Source organism: Solanum dulcamara, chromosome 10, assembly GCF_947179165.1.
Source record: "Solanum dulcamara chromosome 10, daSolDulc1.2, whole genome shotgun sequence".
Lineage (NCBI taxonomy): Eukaryota > Viridiplantae > Streptophyta > Magnoliopsida > Solanales > Solanaceae > Solanum > Solanum dulcamara.
This window is the reverse complement of record NC_077246.1, coordinates 60067380-60093937: the sequence shown is the minus strand read 5'-3', so window position 1 is coordinate 60093937 and position 26558 is coordinate 60067380. Positions and strand designations below refer to the sequence as shown.

Below are 26558 nucleotides of genomic sequence, written 5' to 3'. Positions count from 1 at the left end.
GAGCAGTACCAGGGAGTGCACAGACTCCCCTGGAGTTCAACAAGTTAGCATCAACAATTATAGGATTAGAGGGATGCCCATTTGCACTATGCTTACCAATGTGATGGATAGACTCATTAACATTAGGCACCACATTATTATTCAAACATTGCACAAGATTATTAGGATTCTCAATATGCTTAGACTGTATTTGCATATACTGACCCTGCATATTGAGTTCAAGAGAGTGAGAGGACTTACCTTGTGTTCCTGTGGTTGAGCTGCTGCTGTGGGGGTGGTTCAATCCTTTTGGCATTTGATTCGTTTGATTATTTTGGGATTGAATACCATTGGCAAGGTACTGAGATTGATAATTTGCCAATGTAATCTCCTCAGTTCTAACATCACTGTGACTATCTTCCTCAAGCAAGTCTTGACGACTTTTTGGATTTGAACTTTTCGGAGCTAATTTGGGGTCTGTAGTTTGTGTAGGAAGCCTCACAACAGCCTTAGGAACATTTTGATATTGGCCCCTCATCATTTGTCTCGCCGGAACTCCGGCGACCCCACTGTGGTTGTCGTCTTGACGACTTTTCAAATTTGACTCGATTGGTAGTGATTCAAGGCTTGCCACATAGCTAGGAAGCTTCTCAACACTGTCACGAACCTGTTGAACTATACCTTGAACCAGTTGGCTCGCCGGAGCTCCGGCGCCCTCTTCACGTTCAGAATTCAAATTAAAATTCGAAGCTTTTGGTAGAGATTCGAGCTGGTTTTGGATACCTGGTAGGTTCTCCTTATCCAACTTAGTGAGTTGGCATTGATTTTGAGATGAAATTGTTGCCTGAGCTCCGGTGCCAAAATCGCGGTCAGTGGTCAAATTGAAATTTGAGATTCCAAATTGATATTCGAGCTGGTTGTTTATGCCTGTGAGGTGCTCCATGTCCAGCTGAGTATTTTGACATTGAGTTTGGTCCTTTAAGCTTGCCGGAGTTCCGGTGCCGGCGTCGATATTATCACCGGCGATAGCTACGCCGGTGAAACTTGTCCCATTATGTGCGCCATCGTCTGGGGAACAATCCCCAGTGGTCATATCCTCTCGAACATGGCCGGAACTAGGTCGAACGAGTGATGGAAACTGCGGCGGCGCAGTTAACTTCGCCTCTTCAGCCGCCAGTGAATATCTCGACCATGGATGATTCAACCGATTTGATTTTTGCATATTGTGTAGTTCTTGCAATGCTGATGATTCCCCAATTGTTTGTCCGATTCGAATCCGCCCAGCTTTCTCCAAATCGTTGATGTGATGAACCCAGGCAAGTTGCTCCTCCGACAGTGCTACAGTGATCGCCGACTGATTTTGCACTTTGGAGGGGCTACGGGTGGAATTTTCCGATGCTACGACTTGCGTTGCATTCATGTCGTCGTTATCTTCGTTCCTATTTTTCGAACGAAATTTTCCTACGTCGGGAGGTGGTTCCCCTCCCATATTCGTCTTGAGCTTTGCAGATGATGTGATCATTTTCACATCTACCAGCAACTTCTCACTTACACTGATTACCAAAACTCTTAAACTGTATGAAGCTATTTCAGGACAACTTATCAATAAAGATAAGAGTCAAACCATGATGCCACTGAATACTCCCTCTGGTGTGGTGGATAGGGTCAGCATGATCACAGGATACAAATGCACTCATGGCCCAATCACTTACCTAGGCTGCCCCCTATATATAGGAAGACAAAGGATCATATACTTCTCTAGTATGGTTTCTAAGGTTCTAAGCAGGATTAGGGGATGGCAGACTAAAATGTTAAGCTATGGAGGTAGAGTCGCCTTGGTGAAAACAGTGCTGCAATCCATTCCTATACACCTGCTGTCGGCTATCAGTCCTACCAAGACCACCATGAATCAGATCAGAAGACTAATTGCTGATTTTTTTTGGGGATGGGATACTGAAAGAAGAAAATATCACTGGGCCTCTTGGGATACTCTCAGTTATCCTTATGAGGAGGGTGGTATAGGTGTTAAAAAATTAGAGGATGTGTGCTTATCCTTCCAATACAAACAGTGGTGGACTTTCAGATCAAAGAAGACTCTATGGGGGGAATTCCTTAAAGCAAAATACTGCCAAAGGGCTCATCCAGTCATTAAAAAGTGGAACACAGGACAGTCCCTAATGTGGAAGCATATGATGAGCAACAAAAAGGATATAGAACCTCATATACAGTGGTGGATTAAGTCTGGAACAAGCAGCTTTTGGTGGGATGATTGGCTAGGGGTAGGTCCCTTAGCTTACCACAATGAAAGTCTCCCCAGATTGAATAACTCTATTGTATCAGAATTCATGGAAAATGGAGGATGGAATGAAGAGAAAGTAAGAAAACATGCACCCCCTCAGCTGGTGCACAAGATTCTCAGCACTCCCATCAGCTACAATCCAAATATGCAGGATCAAGCTTACTGGAAGCCTAACTCTCATGGTAATTTCACTTGTTCATCAGCCTGGGAGTTGGTAAGGAAGAAAAAGACAAGATCAACCACTAACAGCAACATATGGCACAGTAGTATTCCTTTCAAGGCCTCTTTTCTGCTTTGGAGAGCTTTCAGACTTAAACTCCCCACAAATGACAGAATAGTAGCATTTGGACATGCTCCTGCAGCATGCTCCTGTTGTTATAGAGCAGGTCTTGATGATATAGAGCATATCTTTGTATCAGGTTACTTTGCACAACACATATGGAAGCACTTCTCAAGGTACTGGGGTCTGCAACACAGCAACATTCCTCTAAAAAACCTATTGATGAGGTGGTGGCTAGTCAAAACTAACAATGAGCTACATAAGTTAGTAATGCAGGCTACCCCCATTTTTGTGTGTTGGAATCTATGGAAGAATAGATGTGCATGCAAGTATGGGGGCAAGAAGTCTAATGCAACTAGAGTAATATTCTCAATATCCAAAGATCTATATATGCTTATCTCCACTGTGTATCCATATATTGAGTTGCCAAGTAATTGGGCAGATTTGGTTACCATGGTTGAAAAAAGCCAACATGAATTGAGAATAACCAAAGTATGCTGGACTAAACCACAACCTACAATGATCAAGCTAAACACAGATGGGAGTGCCCTTAACAATCCAGGGAAGATAGGGGCAGGGGGCATTCTAAGGGACCATAATGGAGTGTTAATATATGCTTTTGCATCTCCACTAGGTTGTGGTTCTAATAACCAAGCTGAAGTGCAGGCAGCAATTATTGGTATTCAGTGGTGCCTACAACATGGATACAGCAGGGTAGCCCTTGAAGTGGATTCTGAACTTCTAATCAAGTGGCTCAAACAAGAGGCTAAACCTCCATGGAACATTGTTGCTTATACTAATGAATTGCAGGTATTGGTTAGCAAACTGGAGAATTTCCAGTTCAGTCATATCTTTAGGGAAGCTAATTATACTGCAGATTCACTCTCAAAGGAAAGCCACATGAAAAGCTATACACAACACTACTACAGCTTTCAGCAGCTTCCAAGAGAGACCAAGGGACATTACAAAATGGACAAAGCTGGCATGGCTAGCTTCAGGAGAACCAAGATGAAGAAGATCAATCAACCACATTGAAGGAACTTCTTCATACAATGAATTATTAACTGATATTAATAATGATAATCAGGCCCATTGAAAAAGGGAGAGTCTCCCTAATTTACTGCTCTAATAGGATAATCTCCTTACCAATAGATTTAGGATTTAGCAGGATGGTACAGGGCAGCAGGTGCAGGGTGTGGAGTAGCATGTGGACTTGTCCAATGCCCCCCAAACTTTGCAGGATGTTAGAATATATTATTGTGACAAGTTCCAACAAGTTTCAGCCCAAACGGATAATTGAAGGCGTTAGGCGAGCGACATGGAAACATTCAGCTGCCTTAAGCCTAAAGAGAGGGTCTTTAGTAATTTGGACCCTCCAACTTGGGAAAAAAGTCTTCAAACTTTGTAGGACTGAAGGAGAAGATATATATGCTAACTCCATAAAGTTTCAACTCAAATGGATAATTGGAGACGTTAGTCGAGCGACGTGGAAAATGATAACACTCTCCAAAGCTCTTACTGAGGTCCCTTCTTTATTACTAGTCTGTGTACATTATTTTTTGCTTGGGCTTGTTTGTTGTATTATTGCAGGTGTCTGGAGTAATATATTAGCATTCTTCAACAATAAATACATAGACAAGAGCACAAAAACAACTTCCAAACACCCTGCAACCTCTAAGCTTCAGCAGGGCAGCAGGTGCAGGGTGTGGAGTAGCATGTGGACTTGTCCAATGCCCCCCAAACTTTGCAGGATGTTAGAATATATTATTGTGATAAGTTCCAACAAGTTTCAGCCCAAACGGATAATTGGAGGCGTTAGGCGAGCGACATGGAAACATTCAGCTGCCTTAAGCCTAAAGAGAGGGTCTTTAGTAATTTGGGCCATCCAACTTGGGAAACAAGTCTTCAAACTTTGCAGGACTAAAGGAGAGGATATACATGCTAACTCCATAGAGTTTCAACTCAAATGGATAATTGGAGACGTTAGTCGAGCGGCTTGGAAAATGATAACACTTTCCAAAGCTCTTACTGAGGTCCCCTCTTTATTGCTAGTCTGTGTATATTATGTTTTGTTTGGGCTTGTTTGTTGTACTATTGCAGGTGTCTGGAGTAATATATTAGCATTCTTCAACAACAAATACATAGACAAGAGCACAACAACATCTTCCAAACACCCTGCAACCTCTAAGCCTCAGCAGGGCAGCAGGTGCAGGGTAGGGAGTAACTTGTGGACTTGCCCAAAGTCTCCCAAACTTTGCAGGATGGTAGCATATATGTTTTTGATAAGGCCCAAGAAATTTCAGCCCAAACGGATAATTTTAGACGTTAGGCGAGCGAGCTTGAAACAATCAGCTGTCTTAACCTTAAAAAGGAAGAATTTTGCTAAATGGAAGCTCCAACTTGGGAAACAAGCCTTCAAACTTTGCATGGCTAAAGTAATGAATATATATGCAAACCTCATGAAGTTTCAGCTCAAAAGGATTAGTGGAGACGTTAGTCGAGCGACATGGAAAATGCTAACAGGCTCCAAAAGCCTATTTGAGATCCATTCCTCTCTACTAACCTGTATAAGTCTTTGCTTGTGTCTGGTTATTTGCTGTGTATATGCAGGTTGTTGGAGACTTACACCAACATGCTTTAACATCAAATACATAGAGGAAAACACCTGCATCAACTCAACACCTGCAGCAGCCCAACACCTGCAACACCTGCAGCAGTTCAACACCTGTTTGCTTTGTTGCTTGTCTTTGGTTGACTTTCTTTGCTTAGAATCTCTTTGGCACTACTATGAGGACTGCAGTAACCTGGGGCTTATATGGAGTAGCACACTCAGCTTGCCAAACATATTCTCTATTATCAACACACCCCAGCACCAACCTGCAGCAGACAAGGAACAAATCCACTCCATCTATGCCTTCTCTAATAACTCAACACTTGCAGCAGCTCCTTTCTTGCTGGTTCTTGTTTGTTGTGTAGATGCAGATGTCAGGATGGACTCATCAACATGTGTTCCCAACACCTACATAGATCACACCACAGATACAACCACCAAAACAAATACCTTCACTAAGAGGCCTACACAAGGACTGTGCAGAGCAGCAACTTCCTTCTGGATTTTGTGGTTGTTTGGTTGTTTGTATTTGGCTGTTTGTTTTTGCCTAGGGACATCAAAAACTGGCCCTCTTTGGAACTGCTATGAGGGATGCAATGTCCTGGGGCCTCTATGGAGCAGCCCCCCAACCACATTCTTTAACTTCAACACACCACAGCAACAATTCAACCAACTTGCAACACACAAGGAACATGGGTGCAGCAGCCTGCAGCTCTCTTTGGTGGTAAGGATTGTTGGTTGTGTTTGTCTATGCAGGTACCCCAACTACAGCCCCCTCCTGGAGAATGCATTGATCTCCATGATCAATCATTCTCAACTTCACCAATGCAGCTGGCAGACTCCCCATGCTAAAAAGACTGCAGTATCTTGGGGCTGCTTTGGAGCAACACACTCAGCTTGCCAAACACATTCTCAACTACTAACACATTCCAGCAACAACTCTATCAACCTGCAACAGACAAGAAACATATACAAGTTTGTTGTTTTTGTTTTTCTGTGCAGGTACTCCAAGAGGCCTAACCACCTCAAAACAAAGACCAACAAGCAACCTAGGGAACCTGCAGCCACCTGTAGATTGGCAGCTTTGGGTTTGGTGTTTTTGTTTTTGTTTGTCTGTGCAGGTGCAGATCCTCATAATTGTAAACAATTGGATACTAAAGCATGGATCATCTCTCCATGCATACCAGATGCATTCCATCAACATCTGCAACAGCTCCACCAACTTGCAGCAGCCAAGGAACAAATACAAGCTAATGCTACAGCAGCTTGCACACCTCTTTGGTTGTATGTATTGTTGGTCTTGTTTGGCTGTGCAGGTACAAGAATGAACCACTTCAAAGCAAGGACCAACAAGCAGACTAACTACAATGGCAGCAACAAGGAGTTTGTACAACAGAACTCTTGGAATTGTTCTTATAATTGTGAGCTTGCTTGTTTGTTTTCTTCTTTGTTTATGCAGGTTTTTGGAGATACAGCCCAGAAGGAACTCCAACACCCTCATAGACAACATCCAAGGACCAACAACAATATCATGAGCAGCTGTAAAAGGTTACACCTCCATCAACTCCAGATACATACTGTGGGAACACAGCACCAAACAACTACTCAGCCACACACCAAACAACAACTCAATCACAGAGCTGAAGCTGAAAGTGCGGAATTGAAAGATGAAGTTCAACAACATCAGCAACAACAGATGCCAAAACCAACACACCCATGTACAGCAACCTCCAGACTTGGTTGCTTGTGTAGGTTTCTGGTTTTGTCCATCTGTGCAGGTGTAGGTCTGCAGCAATCATACATTTGGACCGCCATGCAGGTGTTCGAATGCAGCTACACTTTCTTCCACAACAAATCAAAGGTTGTTGGCTACTATAACTCCATATACTTCCTATCCTTCCAGCCCCCATAGCTGGTAATCATGTTACTGATACAAAGGCATATTTCACCGGGATTTACTTGGTACGACAAGACTAAAAAGAGCAAAGATGAAAAGAATTTCCCATCCCATGCGAGATAGAAGTTTCGTATACTTATTCTTCTTCAATATAGCTATGTCTGGTACGTAGCATAGTTGGAATAGGACTAGGTTACTTTTCTTTTTTCTCATGGAAGGGGAGAGTCGCCCTCATTTATGCTTTCATAGTTGAATTGTACCGGGAGGAGTCCTCTCACAGGTTTACTGCTTTCTAGTTATAGTTAGCCCCTTTTTGTATCGGGGATGAGTTAGCCGACCTTAATTGGTTAGTCGACTTATGAACCACCATAGGATCGGAGGTAAGGTTTATGTCCCCCTCCTTGTACTTTTTATTTTGATTATTTATGTTAAGGCTTGGGGGTGTTGCTTAACCCCTGACTGTGCACGAGAGGTGGGAGCCTCGTGTAGGGTCTGTTCCCATAAAAAAAAAAAAAACAAAAAAAAAAAAAAAATAAAAAAAAATAAATAAAAAAAAAAATTAAATGATGAGTCGATGGAAAAAAAAGTAGTATCATATTAAGTACATTCTATTTGTTTTTTTTAAAAAAAATTACATCAATGTCAACCACTTTGGCTCACACTACTTACATCTAGTTTTAAGCAAAAAGATAATAATTCAACTAGCTAGTACTTCTTTTCATTTAAATTAATTCAGAGCTTGTATTTTAAATCCAATCGAGCAATTAAATTTAGTAATGACGAAAAAAATACAATATAATTTAATATTATATTTATTATAATAATATAATATAATAAATTATAAAATAATATATAATAATTGTTGACACTCAATTTTGATCAACCATAACTACTTTTCGGATTGCTATCTTAATAAATAGGCATTTTCAAAATTATTTTTTTATTAAATAAATAAATTTATATTTGATTTTACCCAATAAATCGTATATTTTGACATTCGTAATTTATAATATTATAACTATTATTTTTATTTTTTAAATAACGAGCTTCATACGTTCGAATATTTTTACATATCTATTTAGTATATATTATATGTGTGTGCATTTTCGTTATATAAAAAATATTACTTAACTAAGTTTATTTTATAATTTACTGATTCATATCAATATTTACATATTATATATCTCTTTTAATGTATCCTATACACATGTGCATATAAAAAGTTATTACTTAATTAAGTTTATTATATATTTTACTTAATTATATTAGTATATATATTATACATCTATTTTAGTACATATCATATACATACGTACGTTTTATATATATATATATATACATACATGTATTTACATAGTATATACATAAATAGTTACTTTATGTATAAAAGTATTACTATTTGATAAAATTTATGATTTTACTTATTTAATATATATATTATAGTTATTAATTAGATAACAATATATTTAATTTTTTTCCATTTTATTTTAAGCGTGGTTTTTTATTTTAATTCATTTTAATTTTAGCCAAAATTAAATTTAATATGACCCAAATTCAAATCTTAAATTCGTTTTTTAATCACATTCATCCATTTCATCTTTATCAAATACCAAAATCCAATTCCAACCGTTCATCAAAATTGATGAACAACTAAGATAAACTAACGGTTTTTTCCTGTAATCATCTTCTCAAAAGAACAAGAGATCCGCCGCACCCACCTCCACACTCTCTCTCGAAATCACCTCACCCTCTCCGTCGCTCCTCCGCCGGCGAAGACCGGTCGACAACCCTCACCTTTCTCTTCTCTCAATTTTCTTCCGCCACTGCGCCTCCTCTCTCTATTTTCTCTCCGTCGACGCCCTTTTCTCTTCCTCTCCTCAGCCACGCGAGCTGCTGTCCAGAGAAGACAGCAGCGACCACCTGCTTCTCCTCCACGAGCTCGTCGCCTGCAACAACAAATCTGGCGAGCTGGACAACAACAACACGCACAGCAACAACGGCAACATCACCAACAGCGAGCAGCCGCTGCAGCAGCTCTTCCACCGACGAACAGCAACACCAATAGACTGCCTCACCTCCACCAGCAAACCACCAGCAAACCCCCAAGACCTGCGCCATCTCCATCTTCGGTGAGCTGCTGTCCAGCTCCTCAACGTCGCAGCCTCTTCTCCGTTGAAGCCGACGAGCAACAGCAACAAGGAGAATCGATGCTCTAGTCAACTGTCCAGCAACATCGACGACAACAGCAACCACCAAACGCAGCCTCTCTCCATCAGCAGCTCCGGACAGTGATGAAGGTGAGGTGCAGTCCATCGAACTCCAGTCCGAAGCAACAGTGAGGATGATCTCCTTTGACACGGCTAGATCGATTGGAAACTATAAAGGTCAAGTGTATTGTTTATCAAAAGCGGATCTGTTCAAGATCCGTCCGGGTACGTTTAATTCAAACTCTAAGTCTATATTTTAACTCTTTGTTCTCTGCAAGATGTGTTGTTGGTTGATTTTGTAGGAATTTTGATCAATACTTGTCCATTAATGTTCTTCTAAGCTTGAACATTGTTATACACAATGCATTTTAGCCTTCCTCTGTTAATTGAGTTAATGCTCACAATATTTCCCTCCAAGTTTAAGCTTTGTGCCTATACATCTCTATTGTCAACACATCATACACTTTTTTTTTTTAAATCATGTTTTATTTTTAAACAATTGATCAAGTTAATATCTTAGTAATATCGATTAACCTATTCTACTCTTTATATGATTTCATCATGTTGTTTATGATGAGCCTAAAACATTTTGTTTTGCTTAGTCCCTTGAATTTGGATTGTGACAGCTCGTGAGTTATTTCATAGCTTGGTATGTTGTAAAGGCCTTAATATTTGAATATTTTGATAAAATTTCCCCTTTTCTCTTATTCAGTGACAATTTTGTAACTTGATTGTTATGTTAAGTTTTATACTAATTATGGTATACGGTTAATGACAACTTTTAGTATCTTTGAGAGTGAAAATTTTGGTACTCTCATATTCATGGTAATCTGATTCTTTTTTATTTTAAGTTTGATTCGTATAAATTGAGTTGCATAATTGTTCTACAATTATTGACAATGGGTCCATCTTAGCATGATTTTTGGGACTTTGTTAACTATTTTTCTACCTTTTTTACCAAATTTTGAAATAATGCTTGATCAAATTTGACCAAATCACAATAATTGAGTTGGTTGTTGAATCTGTCATTGTTGAAATATTGTTTGATTTTGTTGTTGAAATTTGGTAACCCTTTTTGAAAGATTGACTCTTTTATGGACTTATTGAACAAAAAGTTTGAAAAAGGCTGAGGCCACTTTTATTGATTTTCTTGTTGCTGGAATATCTTCCATCATTATAAAAGAAGACCTGACATCTTCATTTTAAGAGGTGACACACACAGACATAGAAAAAAGGAGAACACAAAAAACACAAAGAATAAAGAAAGAAAAGAAAAGAACAGAAAATATTTTTTACTTTACATTTCTTATGCCTCAAACGAAAACAAAAACAATAAGAAAAGTTTTTTTTTTCTTGCATACTTCAATATTCCTTTTCTAGTTCTTGGCATCACAGTTAAGATTTTATTTGCTTATTCTTCCTAACTAAAGTATCTAGGTTAGTCCCAATTTTTCTTTATATGTTAGTTTATATTCTTTTTTAAAAAAATGTTCTTGCCTTGCTTGTTTGCTTTGTTAAAAGTAAAATCATATAATCATATTATACCTCTATATTATTTGTACACTACTTGTACTTTCTTTATGGTTTAGCAGAGTTTGGATTTCAAAGTTCAAGACATGAAGAGTTCATTTAAAACAAGATTCAGATAATTTTAGTTCTTGTTTTATTATTTTTATTTGTATATTATTTTTTCTTGATTATTTTGGCATGTAATAATAAACTCTGTATATAATAAAAAGGAGAAAATACATGGGGAGGGAATATACTTGCTACTTGCTTATTTTATTTATTTTTTAATTTATCATAAATTTATGTGTGTTTGGGATACATGTGATCTAGTTATAATACTCATATCCACATGCTTAGGTTTATTTATTCATGATATAAATATTTTATTTTTACAAGATGTTTGCTTTAATCAAAAAATAAAATAAAATGATCTAAGGATAGTTTGTTAAATATCGTTTATCATCATATATGTTTCAAAATAATTTGTCTATTTTATATGTGTTATCTTTGTTTATTAAATTTAAATCTCATTAGAATAATTGCTTCGATGATTATTCTACATTATAACTTGTCTTTTAAACTTGAAATCATGCTTATAATTTCAAACAATAACTTTGTCATATTAACTATTTAGACATTATATATGCAGGATCTACTAAGTAATTTTGAATATGATGATAATCAAAGTTAGATTTGAATCACATTTCATATAGACATCATGCCCATATGATTTTATAATTTTAATATATCATATCTATATGTATTTTAATTAATATTTTTTAACATACCATTTTGTATGGACATCATGTCCATAGGATTTGTAATTTTAATATATCATGTCTATATATATATATTTTAATTAATATTCTTAACATGCTAATCATTTAAAAATCACGTTCATAGGATTTTATGTTAAATATCATATAGAAAATCATGTCTATGGGACTTAATGAATATTTTAGTAATTATAAATCATCTTTAAATTTTAGCATGTCATTAGGATGTAATGAATATTTTCAATAGTTTACTTTAAGTAGGAATCATGTCTATAGGTTAAGATTGACCTCTCTAATTAATCATGCCTAATATTGATAACATATATTTTAACAATTTAGACATCAAATTCATAGATTTTATATAATAATCCTAACATATTAATTGTTTAGATATCATGCCCGTAGGGTTTATTTAGCGTGATAAAAATCATGTCTATAGGATTAAAATAATTTTTTGATATTTTATTTAGAAATCATGCCAATAGAATTTTAATAATTATTTATCATATTATTTTATATTGAAATCGTGCCTATAACTTTTGATAAATATTTCAGGATAATTGTATTAGAAAGCATGCTTACTATTTTTTTTATAAATTTTCAATATATTGTTAGAACTCAATTCTTATAGGATTTTAAATAAATTTTTATAATGTTATTTTATAAAAAGATTGCACCTGTGGGTTGTGACATTTTAATAAATTTTCAACACAATAGTTAGAAACCATATCTATGATATTGTAATAAATTTTTCAGCATGCTATTAACTAAAACATGTTAATATGATTATATAAACACTATTAGTTAATAGCTAAAATTGTCGAGCATGTTTTCTTTTATTACAATCACCTTAGTAATCGAAATTATCCTCATATGTCTAAATAATGAAGTTTGCCTCCATTTTATTCAAGTTCTATATTTATGATACATACGTCTGATTGTGTACGTACATATGTTAATTTTTATGATTTTTTACTATTTATCTGTGTTTTCAAGCATGCTAATTAATTAATCTAGAAGCTTATTTGAGATTTTATGTGCTAACTGCTCGTTCTATCTATTTTGTTTGATGATGTGTCTAATTAGGATGCCTATATTTTCTTTAGTCTAAAACCTACCCTAATAGTACGTCCAATGCCTCTTGGATATTAAGTTGGAACGTTAGACACCTTTTATGACGTTAGCTTTTTTTATTATTTCTTTTAGATCGCTTTAGGATTATAATAATAAATAAACTTAGGAGGGGTAGATAAGCCCTTCAGAAATGATGGAAGTCGACCCGAGCAGAAAAATAACAAAACACTATATTTTTGTCTTCCGATTAATAAGTCGACGTTGATCCGAAAAATATGAACACTATATTATTTCATTTGAATACATCACTAATTTCTATTATTTCGTTTGCCTTTTACTATTATTTAATTAGTTGATGATATTTATTTATCCTGTAGTAATTTTAACATTAATTGTTTAGTTTAACTTAATTAAATTCCTTAAAGAGAAACCATTTTTTGTTTTATTTAAATGATTTATTTAAATTATCCCTCATTTATTTAATTATTTTTATACCAAGTCTATTTTATCTTATAAATTATCCTAAATGTTTTAAAATTTATATTTCTTTCAAATTGTTTAATGTTTCGATTATTGTCAAACACATTTTTCCAAAATTAGTCAAATAATTTTTAAATCGTCGGACAACCGCATGTTAACGGCTATTTTAAGTGCTAATCCTTCTTAAAATAGTAATATGAATCTCGTACCCTTTTCTTTGAATTTTTAAGAATTAAATCTGTTACGGTCTTTTAAATTAAGTTTTCTTAATTTCTTTAAAAAATTAAGTGGCGACTCTTCTTTTACTAAAATTGTTTTTTTCTCTATAAAGTTGAAATTAATTTTAAACCGTCTTTTTCCGATATAACAATAATCATCTCTTGTTACAAAAAATAATATAATATATTCTAATATTATATTTATTATAATAATATAATCTAATAAATTATAAAATAATATATAATAATCATCCAAACAAGGGGTAAATAGAAGACTCACGACTTGTCATGTTACCAAGACGTGCTGAAGTCAACTTTAAAAAATCGACAAATTAACCGTATCCTCTATGCAATCTGTCAAATTTTAAACTTTAATATATATATGGGAAAATTTTAGAAATATATTCACTGTCTAATTCACATTGCAATTTTTTTTCTTTCAAAATTTACATTATAAATCTTTAGCCAAAACACTATCTCGTATACCCTATTATACATTCGGTATTTAATAATATACAAAAAAAATATATTTATTTTTTATAAAAATATTTAAAAACTTGATATACACTATTATAAACCCAATATACAAAATTGTAAGAGATTTATACACCCATATACAATATTATACAAAAAACAAACTTGGTTTAGCATTAGTTATACACTCTATTGTGTATTAATGTGTGTATTATTAATACCATGAATTTTTAGGTATTAGTAATGAAAGGGGATTTAATGCATGCATTATCATGCTTAAAGATCCAATTACCCTTCAAAACCCTTTTTACATCTTTCTCACCATAATTATTGAAGGATATCTTTGTAAATAAATTTTTTTACGCAATACATGCTATTTTTAATACATCTAACCAAATATTGCATAAGAAATAATTTATGTATAATTAATGTAACCATAACTAATATAAGCATTACTAATACACTTTATTTAACATTATTTTTATATATTCAGAGACACACCTAATTCAGATAAACTAGAAACTAGGTCTCACATCTTTAATACATGAAAATGCCCTAATCAATGATGCCATAACTCGACTTCTACCAAATGATCATCTTATTTAATATTATTCTTATACACCACGACCCCTTAAACATCATGAATAATATAGTAGGAGTATATATTTTAAAAAATAAATTAAAAAGACAGGAGTAGGTGTTTGTGATGGTACAAGTACCACGTTGGTACATGACATATGTAATGCCATTTTCTTACTTACATGCTTTTAAGACAGTACCCCTACAATACAATATACTTTCTCTGTCAGAGTATCAACCAATCACACACAAATCAGAATTCACAGACCATCAAATCTTACCTTCCCCAAACTTGGAGGGCTTTTTAGCAAAATACTTTGTCACCCCTACAAAAAAAAAAAACACCCATAAAATCTTACACTTTTATTTATTCACTATTTTTAAAATAAATTTTTACTTTACTTGTTGTAGTCTTTACATTGCCTTCTTTTTAGCCGTTATCCTTTTTCTATTATTTTCTTTCTCTTTTACTTGAATTTGATATAGTTGAGTTAAGGGTCTTTTAAAAATAATTGACTTTCACGAGGTAATGATAAAATCTGTATATATTTTATCCTATTTAAATTCCATTTTATGGAATTTCAGAAAATATATTAATGTTGATATTATATTAAGGTTAGGTATTAATATTTTTGAAAAGACCTACAAAATTTAAAATGAATAAATAAAATTGAATGAATAGATTATAAGAAACCTCATCCAACCCCAAGGTCTCAGTGGGTCTGATTTTTTTCTTTGTTGGTCTATTGTCGATTTGTCCTACAATTCTAGCAGTAGCATTGTACTTCACCTGTCTTAATTTATGCCAAATAGGGTTTTTCTTTATAAAGAAAAAAAATACTTGCAGATCTAAAATAAAATAATTTTTTTAATGGCTATAAATTTAAAGAATTATTTTATTTAGAGTAAAATAAAAAAGTTAAAACTAAATTATGGAGAGAATATGCATAAGTTAAAATTACACTTTGAAAAAAAAAACTAAAATGTATTGAAATGATTGATATTATACTAAGCTAAATTAGATTAGATTTTTTATAATTACTTTTGAAGCTAAATTGGATTAGATTAATTTAATATTTTTATATTAAAATCTATCTATTAAAAAATTATACGAAAAATACTATAAGTCGCAATTCTTTCTATGTCAATTACTTTTGTTTTACATTTTTTTTTGGTTTGGAACAAAAACACAATATAAATAATTTTATTTTTCAAAGTGACAACTTCATTCTTACAAATTAATATACATGAAATACATAGAAAACTTTTTCTTTCTATACTGCACGAGATTACAGAATTGGATACTGTTATAATATGATGGTAACCCCTCCATCATCTGGTTACTAAAAATATTTGTCCCGCAATTTAGTTTTTATTTTATAAAATTAATTATTTTATTTTATTTTATTTTTAATATTAAATATTTTTGAAATAAAATTAGTTTTGTTTTTTTCTTAAATAAATTGTAATTTATTAAAGAGATAAGGATAAAATGATAATTTTTTTTTTATAATTTCTTAAAAAATTTGCAAAAGAAAAATATGATCATGAATTAATATGATACCGAGAAAGTATTAAATTTTCTATCTTTATTATTTTCTTCAGCCCAATTAGTGCGATGTATTTTAATTGGTAAGAATTATGAAAAGATTTTTGCAACGTTCCAAAATTATCCTTAAAATAAATAATTTTTTAAATAGTAAAATACATTTTTGTAGACTTTTTGTCAAATAAAACTGAATTAACATAATAAAATGTTGATACTATTATTAAATATTGCCAAATAAAATATTTATCATTTTTTAAAATTAACTTAAAAGAAAAATGTATCACGGAAATAAGGTTTGTGCCAAGGGCAAGGAAGGTGGATAAAAGGAAATGAAAGGATATTCCCATTGTTTTAGTTTGTTTGTTTGGTTTGATTTGACACATAATTTTGATTTTTTTTTGAATCTTATAATTCTAAATTAAAGATATATAAAATATATCAAAATATATTTTAAATTTATGATCTTAAATAGTCACGTGGAAAAAGACATTTTCTTAAACAAATTAAAAATTCAAAAATTATACTGCAAATTTTCACTTTTGAAGTAAAATGTTTTCACCAAAAGTGCTTCACTAGTGCTTGAATCTGAAAATATTTAACTAAGGATAAGGAAGAAAATGTCCTTAAAAAACAAATCGAAATTCCGTCTTGACATGATAAATAGTGATATTCACCTGCAGCGTAATCATTTTCTCTAGATTATCATTTTATGAGTTTCATACTGAAATTATTAGGTGTTTATATCATTTTCTTAAATATCATAAATCATGTTAATAAGTGACGATACATCTATACACCTAAAAAAATGATAGAATAGGTTAACACCTTCCCCTCCTAGTTATGGAGTAAGAATTTCTATTAAGAGAATTTGAAATAAAAAAAGTAAACATATGAAAATGTCAAAGAAGATTCAACATCTACTTTATGAATTCCATTGACTCTTGATAGCTCCGCCCCTGCCCCACCCTACACACACATATTTTAAAAGAAAATTCATCTTTTATGCGCCCCTCAATAGGTTATCACAAATATTTTATCGCTAGAAGTTTTCAATCTAAAACTTTTTATAATTCAGAATATAATAAAAATATTAAATAATTTAGATACCAAATTCATAAAATAGTTTCCCTCTTTCCAATAAAAAAAAGAAGAAGCCACAACTTATTAAACTAAAGAGAGAGAAGTAACAAAGGAAAAAGAAAAGAGATGAGATGTTGACAAATTTCATGTCACTGTTGGTTTGTTTGTGTGATAGATTTCTTATCTGGGATCTCTCTCTATACATTTTAGAAGCTCCCCGCTACCCACTTTAAACCCCCTACCCCCAAAAACACACAAAACACAACACCTTCTCTTTCTCTGTCTTAAAGAACCTTTCTTTCAGTGAAGCTTTGGCCCCCTTAAGTTTGAAAAAAAAAAGAAGCTCTAATCTTTTTCTTCATTTTTATGAGGATCTCACCTTCTTAAATGTTCTTGCCAAACTAACCATTTTTGTGTTCCATTAATATTAATTCATTCTTTCTTCTTTTTTAGCCAATTCTGTATGATTCTTGAAAAGATGTAATATTCCAAGAAAAGGGGGTCTTGAGGAGATGGGGGTCTGAGGTAAAATCCTTACATTTTAGATTTATTCATTTGACTTTTATGACCTAGGACCATATCAATTCTTTCTATATATATATATTTGTTTTTTTTAATATGTTCAATTAATTATTTTAGTGTTAATTTATTAAAGGTTATACTATCCAACAGTTGTGGGGTTCTAAATTTATTGTTTATGTGGTTAGAAGTTTTATGCATTTTCCATACTATGTAAAGTAGACTAGTTATTTTTACTAATTTGGTTATGTTCTTGGATTTGACAAGTGATCTTTTTTTTTTATTTGAGATCTTTTTTAGCTTCATTAACTAGTGCTAGTCACTAATATAAGTTGGTTACTTAGTCTAAATTAATGGGGCATTAACAATGAAATGCCTTCTAATTTGATAGTTTTGGTTAAATGATTTAAATTACATCACTTAATGTTGACATTTTATTAGCAGAAGTGCTTGCATTGGCCTTTCCTTAGAAGGTTACTTGTGTGATAATTGGACTGTTCTTTTGTGACCTTCAAATACATTTACTGATGCAAGATTACCCATCTTCATTACTAGACTAAGATACACTAATAATTGAGGATTTTTGGATTATAATGTTGCCGGTAATGTCTAGATTGGCACCCAAGGGAGTGGTCTGGTAGACACTGACGTGGGTTGAGAACCATGAGGTCTCAGATTCAAATTCCAGCAGAGACAAAAATAACACTAGGCGATTTTTTCTCATTTGTCCTAGCCTTGGTGGATAGAGTTACCTGGTAGATGTTGTTGGTGGGAGGTGGCAGGTATCGGTGCGCGAAAGCTGACTCGGACACCATGGTTATAAAAAAAATTCTAGATTAGCTGCGATATTGGTTGTTTTCTGTTACTGTCTTGCTTGTTTCTTTCTGCTGTTCTTGTTGATGAAGTATCCTGGACTGTTGAGTAGGTTGCTTGTAACCCTGTGCGATATTGACTGAGTGACTGAAAAAGGGTGCGTTAACTTAAAGCGATAGGAAGAGTGATCATAAACAGTATACTCAGTTAGGATGTATAGCTTAGCTTGTCCCTTTAGGGAAAAATGCTCCTTCTTTTCCTCATTTGGTTAGTGACAAAACAGTCGGGTGCAAGTTTACTTGGTAGACATACTATTATCTTCCCATGTTTCAACGTCTAAATGATCAAAATCAATCTAAGAGATTAAGGAGTCATAGAAAAGTGTTGAACGATTGAAGATATAGTCTTGTGTGTTCTTACCTGGCATCATCAATTCATCATCTCCAAAATCACTCATATGAGTCTTGAAAAAGCTTTACAGGAAAGACTAATATGAAGTGAGAAGTTACAGTTAATGTTTGAAACATACACTTGAAGCAGAATGCAATTTGCTTTCTTTTACGTTGTTCTAGCGGAAATAAAGTAAAATCTTCATAGAGTACAATATGTTCAAAATGCAAACTTGATATGCAGAGGTTGGCTCATTAACTATGTGAGATTTTGAGTGGCATTGTGCCAATGATGTCATGATATTGAGTGCAGCATAAATATTGTGTATTCCGCCAGTTAACATATGATGTCTTACACTTCCCGTCAGTTCTCTATACCTGGCAGGTAATGCTGATTGCTAATAGTGATGTTATTCAGCTTGTTAAATGTTTGAAGGATGTGTACTGGTCCATAAAACAGTCTGAATATTGGATGTGTTGAGCTCTTTCGTTATTAATAATGGTTATTTTGCATAATCCCTTATACTGTTTGGTTTTATTTATATGATTTGGTTCCTACTGTCGGCAGGAATGGAAACACAAGTGCATTGTAAAGGCTACTTACCAGCTTATTACTCCATGAGCTACGTTAGTGAGGATTTAAACAATAGATTGCCCCTACATTATGGAGAGAAAATCTTCACAAATGCTCAATACTGTAATGGTTTCATGTCAAGGACTACGATAGATTTAGATCCTGGATATGAAAAGGATGTTTTAAAGCAGAAAATACTTGAACACGAGGAAACATTCAAGAATCAGGTAATTCTATCTTTAGTGGTCAACGTTCATTTTTCTGTTAAGCTGAGAAAATTAAAAGTTTAAATTTGGTTTTATATTGGTCCACCGACTTTTTCCAGCATAGCTACAAAATGTTTACTTATGTAAATCTTTGCTCGTAGGTATTTGAACTTCATCGCCTTTACAGAACTCAGAGGGACATGATGTATGAAATTAAAAGGACGGAATTGCATAAACCTTGGACATCAATGGAGCCATCATCTTCATCAAACATTCTTGGATCCCATCTACTACCTAAAGATGCTTGGAAATGCCATACCACCAGCTTCCCCTTAGCAAATTCAAGTTATGCTAGACCATCTATGTGTGGTACTGAAATTGTAAATTCTCCATTCAGTTCTTCAAAAGTGAATGATGTACAGTCTGGTCAAGTTCAAATGCAAAATGGTTGCTTTTCAAAGATCTGTAAATCCTTGGAGGCTAGGCCCTCAAAATTACGGAAGAAGATGTTCGATCTTCAACTTCCAGCTGATGTGTACCTAGACACGGATGAAATTGAGCAGTTGCGAGATGATGAAGGATCGTTCAATCCAAGTTCCTGTGCTAATGGAAATGAGAAAGTTTACCAAGACAGTTGTACGAGTTTATTCCCTGATGTTGGTACAAAGAGTGATAAAAAAGATGCTTCAGCATCCGATTCATGTTTGAGAAGCTCAGTCAGGTTGGCTGATCTCAATGAACCAGCTCAGCTTGAAGAAGCAATCTCATTGCCTGTTGATTTTCTTGGATATGGGAAGAGTCATAAGGAGACTACAAGGCTAAACGCTTCTGCTAAATCAAATCCAACATTTGTGGCTTTTCCTAGAGAAACCACATGGAACTCCCATCATACAAGCCCTAGTAAAGGCAAAGAGAGGGATTGGTTCTCTTCTACATATGAGACAGGTAAATAATACCTGTGTAACATTGTATATACAATTTTCAGAGTTTCGGTTGTCTGCACCTATCTTGACTTGGTTGCGTCCACATTAAAATTTCTTCATTTTTTGGATTTTCGTGATGGTATGTAAAGTGTTTCCTTCTTTTTGCAGGTAAAGTCGAAGGTAGCTTGACTCCAGTACATAGTTTTTCACACAACAAGTTCCCTACACCACGCCACCTGGCACAAGTAATGCTTGACAAAGCCTTTCAACATCCTGGGGTTCAATCACCTCACTGTATCAGGGATGACCTATGGAAAGAGAAAGCAGGGAAATGTCTAGAGACCTTCCACGGAAATCATGAGAAGTACAACTATACCTATGGGAGACCATTCATCACTTCTCAGACAGCTAGTCCATATCCATTTTCTAATTCCTCAGAGTTTACCAATTCATGGTCAGACACACTCTCTTCTTGGGGTAAACCAAGTGGCTTTGCTGCAAGGCTATCATCAGGGCATACCAACCCTTCATTGAACTCATGTGCCATGGTTGGTAAGAGTCTGAAGTTACCTCAATGCCATGACATTTTTGGTGACAAGGGGAATATTGATGGCAGTTCTAGGCCAAATCTAGGTGAGGCTACTAATCTCTCCATCAGGAATGGATTTTACCATGGGTCCTCATCAGGGCCCAAAGAATCACCTCGTTGCTTCTCTGTTGCTTTTGACTCTCAGAAGCAAAACAAGAGTGACAATTTGACATCTGACCGCTCCTTTAACAATGGATGTGAGAAATTTCTTACTACCTCCAATAATATGGACTTGACATCCGAAAAAGGTTTCGATTTGAATGTACAATCAAAGGATTCAGTAAATGAGGAACTTTATGGCAGAGATGTTGAGTTGGTTGATGAAAAAAGAGAGCCTCAAGACTGTAAACCAGTGTTGCCGTGGCTTAAAGCTAAACCAAGTTTCAAAAATGAGACTACAGATAGCATGAATGGTGGAAAATCAGCCAAGCCTGGCCTCATTGAAGCTTACACAAACTCACCTATTTGTGGAAGTGTCCCATTGAAAAATTTCAGCGATGGCTTCTATGCACAGAATGTTGCATCAGCTGTGGAAGATTGCAACATGAAGGCCACACAAGAGTTGGGGGAAACCCGAAGTGTCAGGAAAATTCTAGGGGTTCCAATTCCTGAAATTCCATGTGCTTCCAAAAATGAGTCATCTTCATTTGTTTCCACGTCTGCTGCTCTTTGTTCCTCACCCGTGGAAGAAAACAGCAGACGTGAAGGGAGGAGAATAGTGATTGACATTAACATAGCTTGTGACCTTACTATGGTTGAGTCTGAGAAACAGGCTGTCATGGAAGCAGTTGTTACTGAGACAGCACTGGAAACAAAAGCTACCATTATCAGAAATTCCTTCGATTTGAACTCATGTATTACTGAAGATGATGATCCATTCTTTGTCGAAAGCAATAATGTCAATGTGAGGACTGTCGTTGATATAGATCTGGAATCTCCTCCTGTTCTGGAAACTGAGCTAGACAATTTGTCTGAAGAAAAAGACAAACAAAATGAAGCATCTTTGCAGTTGCCTGAACACAAACCTGAGCATACGCAGGATGACATTGTCAGGGTAGCAGCGGAAGCAATAGTTGCCATTTCATCATCCAGTCAAATAGACACTGTCTCCAGCGATCCATCTGATGATCCTCTGGGATCCCTAGGTTGGTTTGTTGGCGTAGTCGTTTCTTTTGAGAATGAACTTGAGAGCAAGTCTAAAGAAATAATAGTCGAGGATGCTGTGATTGTTGCGCGGCCTACTACTACCACGGAAATGGATTACTTTGAGGCAATGACATTGCAGCTAGAAGAGACTAAGGAACAAGACTACCTGCCCAAGCCTTTTGTTCCTGAAGTCCAACCAGTGGAAGATGCAGGAACCACTTCACTAACAAATCGAACCCGAAGAGGACACGGAAGGTGGGGAAGACAGCGGAGGGACTTTCAAAGGGATATCCTTCCCGGACTAGCTTCCTTATCAAGGCATGAAGTGACCGAAGACATTCAGATCTTCGGAGAGTTGATGAGAGCTACAGGGCATACTTGGAACTCAGGATCGAAGAGAAGGAATGGAGGTACTAGGGGAAGGCGGAGGATGGTGATTGAGACCACCCCCGTTACTGTGTTAACCCCATTAAACCCTCCTCTAAAGCAGAATTTGAGTAACATTGTATCCAGTTTGGAGGACAAAAGCTTAACAGGGTGGGGTGGCAAGACGACTAGACGTCCGAGGAGGCAAAGATGCCCTGCAGGTCATCCTCCTGCTGTCCCATTAACTAAAACTATGTGAATGAGGCTGAAATTTACCAACTTCATGATTATTTATAACACATTAGAGAGTTTGTTTATGAATTTATGGATTTCCTTGTACATGTCTTTGTAGCACATAATTTGAGACACCATCATGATGTGATGTCCATTGAGTTATTGATTCTGCATTCACCATAAGGTCTTCTGGATCAACAACATTCCCAAATGCATCCAAAAGAATCATGATTTTATGTCAATGGAAGTTTATGGAATCCATTTTTTTTTCGGCCACACTAGGGTGTGTTTGGTAAAAGGAAAATCAGTCATTTTATGGCAATCATTCATCCTAAATTATTTTTCATTTAATTAGGAAAAACAAATTTCTTTCGCTTATGTTTTTATCTGTTACATTTGAAATATAAACATCCGTGCGCTATATTAACTATATATAATTTTAAGTCAACAATGACTTTGGAAACAGAATTCACTGCTTCGATATGAAATTTTTTATGTATGCCAAAAAGCTAGTATAAATAGAGTTTGATATAATATGAAAATTGACTTCCTTTATTCACAATCTGCAACGTCTAAATTCAATATTTGTGACTATGTATAACTTCTTGTAATTAATATGCTCCGGATATACCCTCAGATGATGTTTCTCTGCTCTAGTTGGACAAAACCTGTTTTTACATGTTTAATTTTATGCTTAAACATTAAGGACCTGTTTGGAAAGGCACAATGTAATTGAGATTTGGGGTAATTGAGTATAATTATACTCTTTGACATGTTTGGTAGACCAAGTAATTACTTGGCAAGAGAAAAATTGGGTGTCGGGGAGTAATTACACTCCTTAATTCCCAAGGGAGGGTTAGGAATTGGTGTAATTACACCATGTAATTACATGAAACTTTTTAAAATTGGAAAAAGACATTAATTCACCCCTGAAGTTCTATCGAAAAGTCAGTTACACGCTTCAACTATTTAGGCAACCTATTACACACTCTAACTACTCATAAGTGAATTTATTTCCCCTTTCCTACACCCAAGCTCAAGCGCGTTTCAGTCAACATTTTGGAGCGAGTCAATATGTTGAATAAACTCGATTTTTTATAATAAAAATTGTCCTCCATGGTAATTTCTTGGAAATCATTCTTATAACCCACCAACCCGACCTTCATTTTCACCAAAAAAAACTGAAGAACCCTAAATGTTCTTCAAACCATAAATTTGAAGCCCCAAATTGAAGTTCAAGCTCAGTTCTTTTCAAGGGAATCAAAGACAACTTTTTATTCCTTTCTCTCTTTTCCATTTTGATTCAATCCACTCTTTTCCATTTTGATTTCTTTCTCTCTTTTCCCTAAAATTATTGAATTTTTTGGGTATTGAGTTTGAATAATCATGTTGTTATAGTGTTTTTTTTAATTGAAGGTGCTATAATGACTCGAATAAGCTTGACTAGATTGTGTATGCAAGAGAAAGATCATGAATTAGAAGAGGTGCGATGTAAACATGGATTTTTCTGTCTTTGTTGACCTCTTGGACCCCAAGAAATCCCGGTAGAAGATATTGGGGTTGTCCTTACTATGGGGTATTCTGCCTTTTTCAAGAGTTGATCTTCAAGAGCCATAGATTGATTTGTTTGTTGTTTTTATTCACTTTAGAATGCTAGATCATGGGATTTTTAGCTTTGAAAGGATGACTATATTGATCCAAGATCCACATTTGAGATTCCGAAGTTGTTGAGAAGAATTGGTGAGCTCAAGCAAAGAGTTGAACCTTTAGAAAAGATTGACAACAAGTCTATTAGGTTGACCAACTCTGTGGAAAACAAAATAGATATGCACAAGATAGAGTCGAAGCTGGACAATTTTGATGATGATTTGAAGAAGATGAAATTAACTGTGAGAAGAAATGGAAAAACAAATTGGCCAAGTCTAAGAAAAGGGAGAAACAACTTTGGATTGCTATCTTGTGTGTTTGTATTTTAGGTATAAGTTTTGTATTTTAAAATATATTGCCCATAAAAGGAGATTCAAGGAAGTTGCCATGATCTCTTCGTGTAATTGTATTTGCAGGTGAAGGCTTTGTAATGAGCATTTTCCTTTATGTAATGAATATTTTTCTTTGTGTAATGAACATTTTTCTTTATCCAGATTTGTCTCATATATGTTGAGGAGTCCCTATTTGATTGTGTAAATAACCTTTATGTAATGAACATCACAAATAGCCTGCAAATTTAGGTTATGTAGTCACAACTTGCTATCTATAAACACAAAATCATTAACCATCAAACTAAAAAGAAATCATTGCTAAATAAAGGTTAGCTGCATAATATTAACCAAAACAGAAGCTATAGTTGTCAAAGCTATTACAATCAATCAACATCAAAAACTAAAATGTAGTTATAGCTGACAATTCATAACTAAAAATGCAGTCACAGTTGCCAATTCATAACTAAAATGTAGTCACAATTGTCGATTCATTGTCTTAAATATAATCACAATTGCCTAAGTATTGTGTCAAATATAGTCACAACTACCAAAAAATATAGTGTTTACATTGTATTGCCTTTTTTGCATTAGATGTTGTGGGGCTGAAAATTTGAGTTCTCTTGGCTCAAATGTACAGCCTTAGACCTTGTCTCACTTTTCTTTCCCCCCCTTATTTCTTCAAGTTACCTTGAGGTCGTAGCTTGTTTTCCGTTCTATTTCACACCACTTACTAGTTTATACCCAAGATCTCCAGTGACAAATGCTGAAGACTTCACATTTCTAAATCTTTCACTGGGCATTACAAGTTGTTCAAATGAATATAAATAATTTTAATTAATGTTAATATTTGTGTTATTAAAGATATTCAATACTATATAAGTATATAAATATTTATAATAAATAATAGTAGGACCACTTTGTGTGTGAAGTACTTTCATTCCAACCATTCTTGATCTGTTAGCAACACTCTCCTAAAAAAAATATTAGGTAAAACAATTAGTTTAGAACTTATAGATGACGTAAGTTAAACTACATCACCCACCTTTTCTGTTAAACCCTTTGGTCTACCCCTTCCTCTTCCAGTTGGAGCATTAGGTGTTGGTCTTGGTCCAACAGTAGGAGTTGATATTGGTCCAACAGTAGGTGTAGAAGTTGGTCCAACAATAGATGTAGAACTTGGTCCACCAGCATGTCCTACACTTGCTCCAACAACAAGTCCTAAACCTGATCCAACAACAATAGGTCTTGAACCTGGTCCAGCATCAATAGGTCTTGAACTTGGTTCAGCGGCAGTAGGTGTTGAACTAGGTCTAGCAGCAGCAAGTGTTGTACTTGCACTTTTGTCAGAAGCATAAGCACCAACAGGACACTTTCTTTTATTGTGAGACTTGTTACGACAAGTGGTGTATGATATTCTAGCCCTCTTTTGGATAATTTTTCAATTTCTTTTCACCTTGCTCTCTCTTTCTAGGTTTGATAGGTTTTCCTGGCATCTTCCTAATGATATGGTATTATAGAGATGTTTTTTGATTTTGGATACATTTTCATATTTAGAACTGGCTAAATGAAGTAGCTGTATGCCTTCATGTAAGTTTCTCTACTATACCAATAAGACATGTATCCACTGGGTCTAATTTTCTATGATGAAAAACATCTATTGCATAAGGACGTGGTATGTCTTTCAACATCCATGCTTTATAACTATAAGTTTATCTCTGAATATCCACAACATGTTTGTATGCTCCATGAAGCACCTCATACCCTATATTAGAATTCCATTCAATGCTTCATTTCATAGACTTAACTAT

The 26558-nt window shown here is 34.7% G+C and overlaps 1 protein-coding gene and 1 long non-coding RNA gene across 2 annotated transcripts; both read left to right on the top strand.

Moving 5' to 3' along the window:
* Window positions 1-8730: 8730 nt before the first annotated feature.
* LOC129870412 (uncharacterized) lies at window positions 8731-11144 on the top strand. The gene is made up of 2 exons (XR_008762083.1): window positions 8731-9498; window positions 10866-11144. It is a non-coding gene; the product is annotated as an uncharacterized LOC129870412 (long non-coding RNA).
* A 5974-nt stretch (window positions 11145-17118) lies between these two features.
* On the top strand, window positions 17119-23030 carry LOC129870677 (uncharacterized). Its single transcript, XM_055945519.1, has 4 exons — window positions 17119-17537; window positions 19302-19534; window positions 19675-20458; window positions 20605-23030. Exons 2-4 carry the CDS (start codon window positions 19304-19306, stop codon window positions 22794-22796), a joined length of 3207 nt encoding a protein of 1068 aa, XP_055801494.1. The 5' UTR covers window positions 17119-17537; window positions 19302-19303; the 3' UTR covers window positions 22797-23030.
* Window positions 23031-26558: the final 3528 nt, after the last annotated feature.

What these genes read in the sequence shown, in the direction of transcription:
- LOC129870677 (XM_055945519.1), top strand. Translation starts at nt 19,304, where the DNA reads ATGGAAACACAAGTGCATTGTAAAGGCTACTTACCAGCTTATTACTCC. An exon ending in AGGAAACATTCAAGAATCAG is followed by an intron (nt 19,535 to 19,674) that starts GTAATTCTATCT and finishes CTTTGCTCGTAG; the next exon opens with GTATTTGAACTTCATCGCCT. An exon ending in CTCTTCTACATATGAGACAG is followed by an intron (nt 20,459 to 20,604) that starts GTAAATAATACC and finishes TTCTTTTTGCAG; the next exon opens with GTAAAGTCGAAGGTAGCTTG.